The 15836-nt window shown below is 38.2% G+C and overlaps 1 protein-coding gene across 1 annotated transcript in view; it reads left to right on the plus strand.

Annotated features, from left to right (window-relative positions):
• Window positions 1-15836, plus strand: part of LOC128728993 (protein sidekick-like) — a 150341-nt gene that overhangs the window by 18748 nt on the left and 115757 nt on the right. Inside the window, 4 exon segments of the mRNA XM_053822643.1 lie at window positions 1226-1274; window positions 1345-1449; window positions 1452-1764; window positions 1812-2640. Of these exon segments, the coding sequence (XP_053678618.1) occupies window positions 1226-1274; window positions 1345-1449; window positions 1452-1764; window positions 1812-2640 (1296 nt within the window).

Raw genomic sequence — 15836 nt, forward strand, 5'->3', positions numbered from 1 at the left:
CTTGAATTGTATAATAATGTATTTTACAATTGAGTTCTGTTGAGTGCTCTTGATTTTAACCCACGAGGGGTAGTAGAATCTCTACCGATGAGAAGTCATCAGTTGAATTGAGTTGAGTAATCATAATCACCGAGCGGAACGAGCATGAGTGGATCGAAAAAATATAAGAAAGCTAACTCAGATCTTATTGAATTTCGACGAGGCAAAGGAAAGCAAGATAAGCTGCGAATTTTTGGAGTAATGTAAAAAGAATCTAAGGCCCAGCATCATTGTCTGTTGCTTATATAATCAATTGCATGACGACACATGCGCATTTTGTTTCACGTCAGTTGGATGATACCGGCGGAGTTGAGAGCTCATACTCTATGAGCCAGAGTACATTAATAATTGAACAGAGAGGTTGACTCTGTGATTTGCGAGCGGTTGAGACAATCGTGCAACAAATTTTTTTCGCGTTTTAGGGTTGAAGATTGGAATATTGCTTTGTTTCTTGGTTAAACGCCGTTTGCTGCGAAGGAAATGTAAACCGATTTTTTAATTGAGATACTGCTTTTAGTATGTTTCATTATATTTCAAGCTCAAGTACAGTGTTCAATGCTTTTCAAGCATAATTATATCAACTGAGGTTTAATAATATTTGAACATAGATATTTGTATTATAACAAGCATATTTGAATCAACTTGGGCTTAATCATAGTTGAAAACAAATAATAAATGATTTTATTGGTATTAAAACAAGCATTTTTGTAACAAGTGAGCCTTCCTCATATTTGAAAACAATGACATAATTTATATAATAGAGAAGGTCAATATTTTTGTCAATCAGTAATACATGGGAAATATATGTTATACAATAAAAATATTGTTACTCCCCGAAGCGATTGGGAGAACTGTTAAGATCGTTGAGCTCTGGAAAAAAGGCAGGCTGAAAATCGAGAGCGAGTATAAAAACAATCAAACTGCCTTGCGAGAGTGCGAGCGGAAAGATGTGTAAGAAAACAACCCAAACTAAACTCACTGAAAAGCATATGACCTCAGATAGTCGAGATTACAAAGAATTGGTTATCTTTTGAATATGTTATTAGTGACTCTTAGAGGTATTTAAATATAGAAGGATATACTCTGTTTCGCAAAAAGAAGAAAAAGAAGAAGAAAAAGAAAAAAGATCCGGGAAAGACAGAAGGAAGAAGATACTACTTCACAAAAATATAGGCTTAAAGTTTAGCGAGGTTCACCGTCCGATCTGAGCAACGTCGTGAAGCAGCCATAGGAAGGTACAAGATCGCAGCTGTTCGTGAGTTGTTGTGTGCTGATGCTGATCTGATCCTTTATGTTCTTTTACAGCATTATCTGGCCCACCAAGGGGGTTCGTCGGTTCAGCTCGATCGTCCACCGAAATCATTATCCAGTGGAAACCATCGCTCGAGGAGCTCCGAAATGGGCAGATTCTTGTTGCCGGTTGTTCGGATACAATGCGAGTCCCTGTAATTATCGTTATATCACAAACGAAGCTCAGCGCAACTACTTGATTCAGGAGCTGATCACGTGGAAGGACTACGTGATCCAGATCGTGGTTTACAACAACATGGGCGGTGGAGCATCCACAGGCAGTGGTCTCAGTGTTAGTGGTACTGCTGGTGGTGTTGGAGGAACATCTCCTGGAGGTGGCAGTGAGATCGCCGTCGAAACGACTGACGGGGATATCGAGCAACCGGTCAAGACGGAGATGAAGGTGTTGACGGTGCCACCGAACCTGCTAGATCCGTTGGCCGAACAGAGTGTCGTTTTGGCGGGATTACACAAGCATACAGAGTACATGAGGCGGTACCTTCAATGGGCCCGGTTGTGGTTGAAACCAACGCGACTTTGTCGACGACGATCGTGGTCCGGTGGACTGAGGTGCCAAAGGTACATCAGAATGGTAACTACACCTTCATCGCGACGTTGACTGAGCTGAAAAAGTACGTGCAGTACGACATCCAGGTGTTGGCGTACACGCGCCTTGGTGATGGCGCTCTCAGTACACCACCCGTGCGCATTCAGACGTTTGAGGACACACCGGGTGCACCGTCGAATGTGTCCTTCCCGGATGTGTCCTTCAGCATGGCACGCATCATCTGGGACGTGCCAGATGAACCTAATGGAGCCATACTGGCGTACCGCGTCACGTACCTGTTGAACGGCTCGCAGGCACTTAACTTCACGCAGGAGTTCCCACCATCCGATCGCACATTCCGAGCTACACAGTTGCTCGCTGAGCGTTACTATCTCTTCAGTGTGACGGCTCAGACGCGGCTAGGTTGGGGCAAGACCGCAGTGGCACTGGTGTACACCACCAACAACAGGCAGATCCCACAGGCACCTTCAGCACCGCAGATCTCACGTTCGCAGGTGCAATCGGAGCAGATTAGCTTCAGCTGGACACCAGGACGGGATGGGTTCGCACCGTTATGCTATTATACGGTTCAGTGCCGCGAGAATGAGGGCTCTTGGGCGCTTATCCCGGAGCGTGTGGATCCTGCGGTCACGGCATATACCGCAAGTGGCTTGAAACCGCATACGCACTATCAGTTCCGGATACAGGCTACGAACGATCTGGGGCCTTCTAGCTCTCACAAGGGTGAAATTGACTTATCACACGTACACTTACACATACACACAAGCACACGAGAATGAACTATGTGATAATGATGAAAAATATGGCGTTGCAAAAGTACACGAGCAGCATATAAAGGGATGGCTACATGTGTATAATCTGGACGCGAACGTCGTGTTCGATTGTGTTCTACTGTATCGATTTTATACCTGGTTATGTCACGTAGATTGGTGTTGTAGCTTTGTAGCTAGTGTATAAAATTGCATGATAACTTACTAACAAACATTGCTCTGTGTCCTATATATTACTACATACGTATTTTTTTATTTTCTTCACAGTGAACATCGTTCGAGATCGAGGACTATCTAAAATGGTTTCGTGAGCAACAAGTCATTTCATTTTTGTCCACAAAACGGTAACTACATTTTCTGCATCCTTACATACATTTATGAGCATCGCCGTGTATTCACGAAGTCAGCGTAGTGATGCGGTTCCATTAAATTGTATGACATGGGAAATTTAGCCTCTCACTCACAACCCAACGGCAATGCTAACTTCTTATAACTTTCACATTTTTGTTGAAACATTTATCTCTCGACGCTCCTTACACTTTTCGCCAAATAACACGATTTCCATAAGAGTCATAAATGTAAACTGTTGGTAAAATTTAAAACATTACTGCAAAAAATGTTTCGTTTGAGAATTCATTTAGCTCTTTCCACATTGAGACCTCCGAGACAAAGAGTGTTGAATGTTGACCAAATGACCAGTTGTCATGTAAGATGATGTTTGTATAATACCAATGTAATTTACACAACCTTAGGAAAAAATGATGGATTTTTCGATGTACATCGAAGCTATTGTTTCACATAATATTGCACATAATATTGTTTAAAACATCGTTCTAGACATATATGCTCAATGTACAGAAATTTAATCGTTTTTTCTGTTGCACTTTTCCAACTTTGCCATCGTATATCTCAGAAACAACTAAAGAGAGAGCCTTATAATTTTCGCTTTTTGTAAGTGCTCTATTTCGTAATTCTCAACCATGTTCAAAAGTATTCCACAATATAAGTTTATCATGGGTCTCTGAACGAGTTTGTCGAAACTGTCAATTTTATTTTTCATAAGTTTATTATATTCATTTTAAAATTTGACGATACAAGTTTCCTTTATGAAAACGTTTACTATTTACTATTTGTTTATAATTAATGGAATCTTTTTATATCATACCACTTGACATCCAGAAAGAGTTTAATCAGAATTAAAAACATAGTTCATGAATGTTTTGTAAAATATGTGGACAACATTGGAAGTCTTTTGCGAGAAAAAGATCAAATTTACCTTTGTTCCTATATTTTCTAGTGATTATCAATGTCCAATTACCGATTTTCGATTTTTCTTAAATCTGGTTCAGATGCTTATTTTATGTTTTGTATAAAAAATCAAAAATTTGAACTCCTCCGATGGAAGAAAAAGGGAGACTACAATACATTCACCTCCCTCCCCTTAGAATCAATCAACACTCAACTACCCTTTGAGGGGTAGGAAAAGAAATGGGAGGCTCCTATATATTTCCTCTTTGCATACTCGCTTCTCATCATTCTCTATGCAATATATGGTTAAGTATAAACCATCTGGTAAAGACCATACTGGGACAAAATAATTTTATATTGAAATATTTACTCAGGTATACAAATTTCGTCCGACTAGTTTTAGTGTTTATCATTTAAATACAAAATCATCTATATACAAAAATCAACGGAATTACAATTCAACAAACGGAAAGCAAATGCTTAAAATTACATATGTTGTCCGGTTTAACTAAAATTTGGCCAGTACACTTCAATTCAACCCATACAGTTTCCTGGAAACTAATAAAATTGTTCAAAAATAGAAATAATTCATTTTAGATTTATCAATGAATGATTTTTACATCATGGAGGGCATAAAGATGCCCGTTTGCATAATAAACAGATATTCTCACAAATTCAAAAGTCGTCAACAGACGGTTCAGTTTCCTCCACCTCTTCTCTCTTCACTCATCGGTTTAAACTAAGACACTAAACTCCACTGAACAACTATTGTGTTATCACTTAAAACGTGTGCTATTTTGCGAACAGGAAAAATATTCTTCAAGCTATAAACCAAAATAAGGTTAGGCATCAACTCCGAAAAACTCCTTTTTCAATCACTATGTTGAGTTGCATTTTGTAGAAAATGCGATTTGAAAATATTCAAAGGACTGCTAAAAAGTCCTTCTAAGGCACAAAAAAAGGAGAGAGCGTGTAGCTTTGAGCGCTAAGAAGTCAAATGGCAGAGATTAATGATTACAATCACGGAACAGTGTTTTGAAAGTGAGTAGCATTACAGGTGTAATATAGCACAGGTGTAGCAGAAGAGAAAATTGCAGCAAGGCAGCGTAAGCAAATGCAAGATTTTCAAAAGCTGAAGTTAATGCCATGAACTCAATGTTTGAAACAACGCGTTATTTTGCTTCACCGTTGGAGTGTGACAAATTCAAGAACACAGATAAAGGTTTCCAGATGTGTTTCCATAGATTGGATGAGGAAAACAATGGGTATAGACAGTAGCTTTTCAGAGCAATAGCAAAAAGGCCAAAGATTGGGTAAAATTATATTGGTGAGAACGAATTGTTCTTACGACAAGAGGGGCTTGAGAAGAAATGGTGGTTGTTAAACAGAGAGGGAAAAGAGGATTTGATATAAATTCCGATCGTTGATATGATATTGTGGTCAGGGAACAGGAGTATGATGTATGAGATAAAGAAATTTTGAAAAGGTAAGGTATAGCAAATAGTATTAAATGTCTCAAGAACGCGAGAGAATATGAGTGTAGCGATATTGAAAGATCATTGAAACAAATCTAGGAATTAATTGAATCGAATGAATGCAAATGGAAATTGAAGAAAGACTAACAGACACATCAATGTTTGTATTACACAAGTATTCGTCAAATACCCCTGACTGTTCCCCTTAAACAACAATAGCCCGAATTAAATCGAGTTAATCAGCTAGTTTAAATATATGACCATACATGTTCGTTGTGTGAAATATAATACTCCATGTTTTTTTAATAAGGAAATAGTTCTAGTATTTAATAATGCAAGATGTTCAAAACAACGAACAACATACACAGCACGTACATCACGTATAGAGCATAATAAAAGTTCATTAATTTTGAAAAAGTCTCGACGACAGCAGAATCCCTTTACATCAATCAATAAGATCAATAGATCGCACCTCGCTGGTGATTGTTTCCGGCCTCGTGCTTTTTCACTTGCTTATTTGTCGCTTAAATCTCCCTCCTTTGTACGGTCAACACCTTGGGCAAGGAGAAACTTAAATTTCATGCAGCGCGATGGAGTTGCTGTCTATCAAATCGGTGACTTGCGGTAATGGAAAATCTTTTGCCTCCAAAAGGGGCGCTATAAATACTCTCGCGATGACGTACCTTCATCTTTCCGCGCGTGTTCATGTGAAAGGACTAATTGACCAGCTACGACTCTGTCTGGCCCCAAGCAATTACCAAGATGATGATTTGTAATGATAGTAAATTTTCAATAATACGTTGGGCGTAATAGGTGTTGTTAAATTTAAAAAATCACTAAAAATCCATGCCTCTCTCCTCATAAACGGGAAAAAATTCAAATTAAGCGAATTGCGGTGTGTTTAATTTCCGACAAGAGGCCCTTGCAATCACGAAAGTTTCACCAACTGTTTCTGGCTATAGCTTTCTGCAATTACTGCTAGACACTCTTGGCTCCATTTGCTTTCCGAAAGGCCACAACCAAATGTAGCAATAAATCGATCAGGTGGAAATGAATCTTGAAAAGAATATTGCGTCCGATTTTGATATTGCGGGACAGCTGCTATATGCCTTAATATTGGATTGGATTGTTGACACCTCTAGAAAGTTCTACGATTGAACTTCTTCTTAACACGTCCTCGATATTCTCAGATGCGTATCTGAGTACTATAAATATTAATAAGACATATACCTGTGGTATCGATCAACAAGACGGGCTATTTGAAAGGAGAAGATAACTCAGAATTCATGCTTGACCATACATTTTTTCATTGCATTTTTAGATCTTATTGGTTTGACCACATGTTAGTAATCTAAAACTCTGTTAAAAGCTCATAGATCAAGTAGTATTTTTTGTAGCACTGATTTCAACTCGTCCAGCGTATTAAAATCAGAGCAAAATAATTTAAACAATGCTTCAATCAAAAAGATCAACTCAACTTTTTTCGTTATTGTTGCATTCAAACGGGCGTCATGCACTGCCTCATGTGCATCAATAATCGACAGAATTGTTAGCACTTTCATTTCATCTATTGTCAATTCGCGGTTGATAGGTGGTGTTTGCTCCATCGTTGGTCACTGCAAATGTAAATCGTCCCTTGCGAGGAAAAGCTTATAAAATAGGGTATGGGGCAGATATGTATTTAAAATTACCTAAGATTATACTAGCTTAGGGCTCTTTGATGCTGCGAATTCACGCTGACTTTTTTTCTCACACACAGCTTCCTTCAGCATGCAGTCACGTCAAAGCATCACACGTTAATAATGCAATCGGCTAGAAACATACTCATATATAAGGCTAGTTACACGCTCTCGCTAATTTCGTGACAGTGCCTGACTCTACCACAGCTGTAAATGTTGTAACGTTGCTCCGTAATGCTAAAGTGAAATGATAGCGTGGGAGGAAAATTTCAGTGTCGTTTTATGCTGACCTGCACTGTACTCCCCACGTATGTGTGAGTTCGTGCTGAAGCTTTCAAATGCAATCGTGTTAAACGATCAAATGCATATCAATTCTATACTATCTGGAAAATCTGTGACGAATCATTTGAGGGCCTTATTTTTTCCTAAAGAGTGCTAGAGATCTTAAATATCAGGGTGTTTTCATAACAGTTAAAGCTAGTGTAAAATGAGGATAAAGAAATTGTGCTAAAGGATGTATTTTTTAATGTTTCCAGCTGTCGTTTATGTTGAAGTGATGCGTGGCGAAAAAGCGGCAAACTCCGCGGCTCGTATATTCTTTCAAAAAAAAAATTAACCATTTGTTTGTAAGGCCACAAGATCGAAAACTCGACTTAAATTTCGTTTTAACACATTAAAAGCCGGCGACTGAAAAATGATTTGAAAACTTGAGTGCCGCGTCACCCATAAATGGTTGATGGAAACATTTCTAAGGTGGCCAAGTTTAGAAGAAAAGTTTATAACTGTTCGTAAAATAGAACAGTATATTCGCATATTTGTCATATACAATTTTAAACAACAGTTTTATTAATTAAAACATGTGTGGTATTTCACGAAACATTGTCCAAGATGTTAAGGTACTAAGCATTCAGCACACATAACGCTACTCTCGCTTCTATTTTTACTAGCAGAGCAATCTTCACACGGACGTCGTACATATCGGTTTTTTCCTAAGCCACCAATTTTGGTTACTTTATTTTTTTACATATCACCAGAAAGTTTCAGAGGGATATCATATATTGTTATAGTCTAAGACGGAATGTGATTCTATAATTTCTTGTTTCGTTTTCCAGTGAATTTTATTTGTTTTTATCAAATCTCCTAACCGAGTCAGCCCGAAATAAGGCTATCTGCGGCTGTTGGGAGGAAATGTCTTTCAGCTCACAAAAAATTATCCAAATCTAAATACGGCCAGGCCGTTCTTAAATAAATAACAATAACAATCAAATCTTCTGAATGTAGCGTGGAAATCATGTATATGGTCTTCTGTTTCGGCTTCCATGACTGTACTAAAACATCACATTTTCGTTTATAGCTATATTCACCAGTTTTCAGTCTGAAGTGCCATAAAAACTCGGGAACACCCCTAGTTGCTCTAATTGTACCACAAACTCGTGTACCATTTTCCAGAAGCGATGCAGTGGTGTCTCAAATGTAATTTGTTTTCAAGTAATGACATAATTGTCTGATAAAATTTTATTCCTTCCGCACAGTATATTTCCATGTTGCAAATATATCCGGTTCTAGTTTCCCATAGTATACGGCAAAGTAGACCGTAGTTTATTATTTTTGCCGGATTGTGTATTTTTATAAATAGTTTTCCACGCCATGGAATAATGGCTTCATCGAGCAAAAGTTCTTTCCTAGGCGTATATACTGATTTCAATTTATCTAATAAATAGCTCAGAATGGGATGAGTCTTTTGGAGGTTGTTAGATCCGGATATTTTGTGATTGTTTGAAAAATGGCACGTGCTCCACATCTGGGGAAATCTATTACGCGGCATTAAGGTATTGAACGATGGTGTTCTCGTTTAAAATTCGGAGCTCCGGTATTCACCTTTTACATCTTTCTTTACCTGGTTCATCTTTGTAATAACGCTAAGAAATTTTTTCATCTCGGCTAGACTAATTCCTTGCCCTTATTATGCTGGTAAGAGATGTTAGATTCATTGCCTATCTGTGGACATTTCACTATGAGACTATGCCTATCTGTGGACATTTCACTATCGCTGGAATCATCGGACACACTTGAGTACTGTAGTGGAATAGCTCTTGATCTTTTTCTTGGAGCGACATCACTATCGCTGTCCTCAAGTTATACAACAGAATCAACTGAATTTATCGTATAATCCGATAGGGAGTCTGCAATATGCTCATTCTTAATTTTACTCACATTATATGAGTAATCTCATACAAAAATATGAGTAATGATACAAAAAATACAATTTCCACAAGAATATTAAGCGTACGATATGGTAATTTCGAAATTCACTCTTCGAAAGTGATTGTTGCAGAAATTATTACGTCAACCATGCGAAATGCTCAGAATGCTGCGATTTCGCTGGCATTCAAGTGATAGATCTATAAGCCCGTGTTGTCGCGAGCTGGCGCTCAAGTGACAGTTTCATAATCCCGCGTTTTCATGGGGTCGGTTGTCAATGTGTTAAGCATTCGCTATAGTGATCTCGACCCGTGAAGATCGAGAATTTTATCCATTTGATACACGCTTCGAGGTCAACCCCGATACACAGTGTTCGAAAAAACGCAGCAATGGAAAAATCTACGATATCCAAACGTGACTCGGAAGCATGTCTGAAGCAACAGACTGGAAAAAACACGATGGAGCTCCGTAGCGCGGCCAAAACCTGCATGCCGAACGAAGTGTCGAGCGCGCAAAAACGTATCGAGCGTCGTTCCGAGAGCGCGCTAGACATGGTAAGGAAGTACGAGCAACGAAAAATGCAGCGTGGTGGAGACCAATCCAGCGGTTAATATCAGGCGCTCATTAAAATATCCAAAGCTAAGCGGCGAGAATCTCTTGATGCACGTAAGACGTGGAATGTTTGGAAGGAAATGAGATCAAGAAAAGAAGTGTTATATTGAATAAACCATGACAAATGGGACTGCAATGCCTAATTATAAAAAAAAAACAATGTGTTTGTTTGTATTGTCAACAATGTGTTAATCTAACATTTTATTATAAATCCCATTCGTGGCAAACTCACATAATGCTATTTATTTCAAAAACAAATCCAACGCAACAATTCGAGAAATTACTTCGCTCTTTATTTTCTCAAACTGCTACTTGATAGCTTGCCATTATGCGTAGAGATTGAGACGCACGCATCATACAATTGAGACGCACGCAGGATCGCCTTGAGCTTGATCCATCACACGAACAAACACAACGGATGGTATCGCCCATACATCTTGAACACGGCTCCATATCATCTTGTCCAAGATAAAAGAAATCATGGTTCGCCAACACCCGGTAATCGATGGTGTCGACTGGCTTTCTATCAAACGTTTTGAATCATTTTTCTTGAGTAGTAAAGTGCTTCAAATTGCACCGGTGTGAAGGCTGAGAACAGACATACCAAGAAAGGTGAGCTTCGGAGGTGGTTTTGAAAGTTTCCTCTTGCGAGTGTCTGAGATGAAGATGCACCGACGCATAAGAGAAAAGCAAAGATTTTTGCAATGTGTCACTCTGAGTTCAGTACTTATTCATTTCTGAAGTATTGTGTTCCATTGTGTTTGTTAATTAGTTCGAACAATGCATTGCTTGTATGGTAAATAAGTTATGATTACTGCATAATATACATATATATCCTGTTGGGCTGATGCAATTGCATAATTGCAGTTTCGTCCATTTAATTCGCGAATAAATTACTTTTTCAATTGTAACGTTTCAAAATTGTTGAAAACGATCTAATGACTTGATGATAATGAATGATTGCATATATGTATGCAATATTTTTTCAATTTATTTATTTATGCCATATTACTTTTCAACATTTTGTTCTCAACTTAAATGTACATTCATTCAGTTACTAATTCAAAGTTAAATATTATATTAGTAATAGTATAAAATTTTTTATTGCATTCGATCAGAAAAATTTAGCTCTTATTTAGGGAGAACGACTGCTTGGTGCAGATAAAAAATAATTTTGTTTTTTTCTACGGTTTGGACAACACGTTCTGGCTGAACCTCTCAATATATTTATATAAAATTCTTTATTTTTATGATTCGAGGCAAGATCGTGTTCGATCGTGGCTGCTCTTAGGATTTCCGTTCGCGATAGCTCTAACATGGGTTGGAATGCGTACGTTGCTGATGTGACAGTCTCATCGTCTTCCGGGCGTTGCGTTGGGGTACAAACGATCATGATCTGACTCATCGTCATCCGTTTCCGTCCGTCGCGACTCTCTTGAATCCGATATTTCTGAGGGCGAATCCGATCTGGAACTGTCTGAAGTACTTTGTGCCGGACTCAATGTAGCTAACTTGTCGATCTCGATGTTGCTATGTAATGAATTAAGCTTCTGTCAATATTGCAATCTTAAAAACTTCCATGGTCCATCATCAAATTTACAACGTTGTACTCGAAATTGATCGGATTATTAAACGGAGGCTGTTTGTCAATCAAGGAATATGTCAACATTCATTCCCTCTCTTACATACGGCTTGTAAAAGTTATACATAAAGGCTTTCGGCCTGCATAATGCAACATAATAGAAAGGTCGTAGCATGGAATCTGCTGTTTGGAAAACGAACCCTCTTTGTGTTTGCTGCTTTCAGACTTCATCAAACATCTCGTTGCCATTAACAACAGAAATAGGGTTGGTTTCCTTTTCTTTTATAAACGGCTCTCCATAGCATATTCAAGACATCTCGCTCTTGCGTTCCTCTCATAATAGCTGAACTAAACATCGCCTTAATTAAGCTTCAGCTCTCGATTTACTATGCATGTGCAGTCAACATACATTGCTCTACCTTTGGGCGCGCTCCGAATCCACCAACGCAGATAACAACCATCAACAGTTAAGGAGCAACAAACAAGAAGCACAAAATCAGTTATCTACATAATTAAAATGTTTAATGGTGTCTGCTTTCATAAACCTGTTTTGATCTGTTTGTCGATGATACTGTTCCTTTTCTTTCAAACTCATAAGTATTCAATTTTGATTGATTCTATACTAATCTAGTCTAAACATAAACGTGTGGCTATAAGCAAATATTTTGTAAGTTAAGATAACGAGTTAGCACACATCGAGATCGTCAAATAAAAAACATCAAAATCGTCACAATGTATTTTAAAGCAGATAGTTCCAGATCAGATTAACCCTCAGAAATATCGGAATCGAGAGAGTTGCGACGGACGGAAACGGAAAACGATGAGAACGATGGAAACGAAAACGGAAAGATGAATCACGCCATGATCGTATGCACTCCAACGCATCGCTCGGAAGACGATGAGACTGTCACATCAGCAACGTACGCACCCCAAACCATCTTAGAGCTAGCGCGAACGGAAATTCTAAGAGCAGCCACGATCGATCCTTGAACCATATCCAGATAAAATTCCGTGTAAACGAAGAACAGGGGTTCACCATGTTGAGTTCCATTGTAAGGTTCAGCTAGGACACACGTATTGTCCAAGCAGAAGAAAATAAATTAAACTGTTCTTTTACTGCATCAAGCAGTCGTTTTCCTTAACTCATTATTTGAAATTTAAAATAGCTACAAGAATCACAGCGGAACAAGTCGTTGAAATAATGTACAGAAATATCATGCTCGGTCAGAAAATACAAATACAGTACGACTCAGTTCTGCAGTAATTTTGTTTCAAGCCACTATACCGACCAAACATTAGACGACTATCTGTGGCACAACAGCGCTATGAATGAGCTCCATTGTCTTATCCTTGGACTTGTTGTATGGAACGACGGTCTCTCGCACACCAGTGCTTCAGCACCCTTCAGCGTGTTGGTTATTTTACGAAGCGACAGCATAGCTGCTTTGAATGTGATTCGTCCCGTGTGTAAAATGGGCTTTTAAGCAATTGCAGGAGCAGATGTGCAAAAAGTCGTACCTGAGGTTGCCTTAGCTTGGGACTGTTGATGCTACGAATTCAGATTGGCTTAGTAACACGCTCTCGTTCACTTTGCAACAGTGCCTGTCTCTGTTATGGCCGTAAAGACTTTCAGTGTATGGCGGCAATTTTCAGTGCACTTTCCACGTATACATGAGTGTGCGCAGGAGCTTTCAATTCCGATTGTGTGAAAGCCTTTGGCGTATTACTTCTAGCCTTTACGAGGCTTAGAAAGTAATTTGAAATGTTCTCAAGTGAACGTTGAAATGTGACAATAACGACAGAAACGAGTGGTAAAATAAAGTATCCCTGAGTGTACCCTTATGCAAGATACTGTAAGTGAGTTTTCGCAGGCTCCATCGACCTCTTTAACTCACGTAATTCGTATACACAGGTGCGTAGAGTGGAATGTGACAGCCCCGGGATGTTTTAGAGTGGGATGTAGGTTGCACGATTTTCACCGGAAGCGAACATCGAAGTCACGATCATTGTCTCAAATTTTCTCCCACCTCAAGTCAAACATATCAAAGCAACACAAGTTTTTTATGAGGTCTATTTGAGCTTTAATTTGATATAAAAACAACAAAAAAAGCTAGCATTTAGTCATCAGCGCGAACTCGCCCGTAGATTATCCCTGTACTTGATAAATCGAACGTACATACAAGACGGGTGGTAATGGGCGTGCAGCTCCATGGGATCGACGTCCAGCTCCCAAAGCCTTTTTTTTCTTGAACTCCTTTTTTAACAAATCTACTCTTTTAGTCATTTCAGCTACCCAAGAAAAAAATTTATATCAAATCTTCTCTTCTCTTGTTTTTACACAACAGTCATTTCTGTACATATTTTTCGTTTCGTGTGATAAACCCGTTCTTGTCAAAATGTTTCTGCCTAATCTATGGCCTTTTGCACGTCATAAAATAGATAAAAGCTTTTGTTTATGCCTGGTGTTTTCCACATCCACCCTTTCGAAACACCCTTTTGGTCCTTTGTAATTTTTCTTGGACCCGTCATATCAATCCCTCTACATAGCAATAAGGAAAACAAACACGTTGTTACATCCAAAGCATGCATGACGTTGACATTTTTTCTAGTTTTCTTTCGTATACGCTTAATTCATCATTTATACTACCTGGATACAATTGTCCTTTTTTCCTTTATTATTCACCTATATAGCAGTTCTTTTTCGAAACGCCATTCCGTATATGTAATGATCACTCTCTGTAAACTAAACTTAATTCTGTTTACTTCAACCATATTTCCTACGCAACTCTTCAAAATTAAAAATGGAATCATACTGAAAAAACGTATAGCGTTATTTATAGCTATAGGTGGAAGAATATTTTGCACATTTATATTCTGACATACATCGCGAGTTTAGTGTCTAATTCAATTGGTGAAGAATTGCAGGAAACTGAACCGCTGGATGGCGGCATTGCATTTTTGTGAATTTCTTTTATTCCGCAAACGACCATTCCTTTTCCCTTCATGATGTAAAAGTCTCTGGTTTAAATAAAAAAAACATTTCTATCGCTAAACGTGTTTTGAACATTCCAGGAAGTGAGGAATGTAAGAGCTCTCTTATGCCCCATTTCCGCATTGAGGAAGCTCATACTTTGCTACTTCTTGCATGTACTATATTTAAGCGAACATGCAAAGTTTTTGTATAATTAGACAACATATTATGGTCTAACATTTTTTTTCCAATTTTGCGAATATGAATTGAATGTCGTCCCACTCATTTGCTCCCCAGCAGTAAGTATGGACTTTTTTTCCTCATTTCCTTTAAATAAGTCACTATTGGTGTGCTCGATCATATTTTCCAACACTCTATCAGGAGGAGCATGAATAGGAGCTTTTGTTTCTCTTCGGTTAGGAAACAGAAACTTCACTACTAAACATTTTGTGAAAGAAGAATCGTCTTTATTGCTATGATCGAAACATTTTGTTGGTACAGATACAGACAGGTGGCTCTGTGGAAACTCCTCTTTGTTTCCCAACGGCGTGTATGAATCTTCGTCGCGTTATGAACAGTAAGATGCATTTGTATCAAGTTTCAATCGAATTAAAAGCCGTATTTATCAAAATTTTTTCTTTGGTTTAGAAGCAGGGACAATCATTTGATCCTCATTTGTAGAACTAAAATTTTAAAACACTTTGTATTCGGTGATAACATTTGAGTTGATTTTGACGACATTTGTTCTCTTAAGTGAATATTTTGTGATGAAAAACTATGCCATATCCCCTTTTACCTAGAAACTGGAAAACTTATACTTCTTCACAGAAACTTATACTTATACAATAGATAGTTTTAAGAAGCGCATACGCAATATTTAGGACAAATCGGATGACAATGTGTATATGAAACTTTTGTATTTTGCAGGGTACAGGAAGGTTTGGCTTCTTTACAAAAAGACTTATAAAACATGTTCAGACAAATAGGTCATCATCTGAATTTTTTAAAGCTATTAAAAGGCATACATATTGTTTCATAATTGATGTAGAGCTAATAGGGGTAGAGGTAGAGTGGTACAGAAGATGCCCTATTTCGTCGGTGTAACGGATGCTTTCGGTTTTGCTCCAAAAAGTTGAAAGTAGCATGTTTACCGTATTGCCGAAAAATCTGTCATCGTTTGTACTTTTGGCGAAAATAATAGAATTTTTCGACGGACAGGTTGTATGGAAGCCACGCTTATTTCTTGAGCGGGGTGGTTGAAACTTTGGACTCTTTTGCAACATATAAAAAGAAGCATATGTTCTAAATTTCGGCCAGATTTGTGTCTTGTAATTTTAAGTGAACAATATAGCTTTTTTATGGAGGGTTGTATGGGAGCCTCCCTTTGTTTATCATAGAGA

Source organism: Anopheles nili, chromosome X (genome assembly GCF_943737925.1).
Source record: "Anopheles nili chromosome X, idAnoNiliSN_F5_01, whole genome shotgun sequence".
NCBI lineage: Eukaryota > Metazoa > Arthropoda > Insecta > Diptera > Culicidae > Anopheles > Anopheles nili.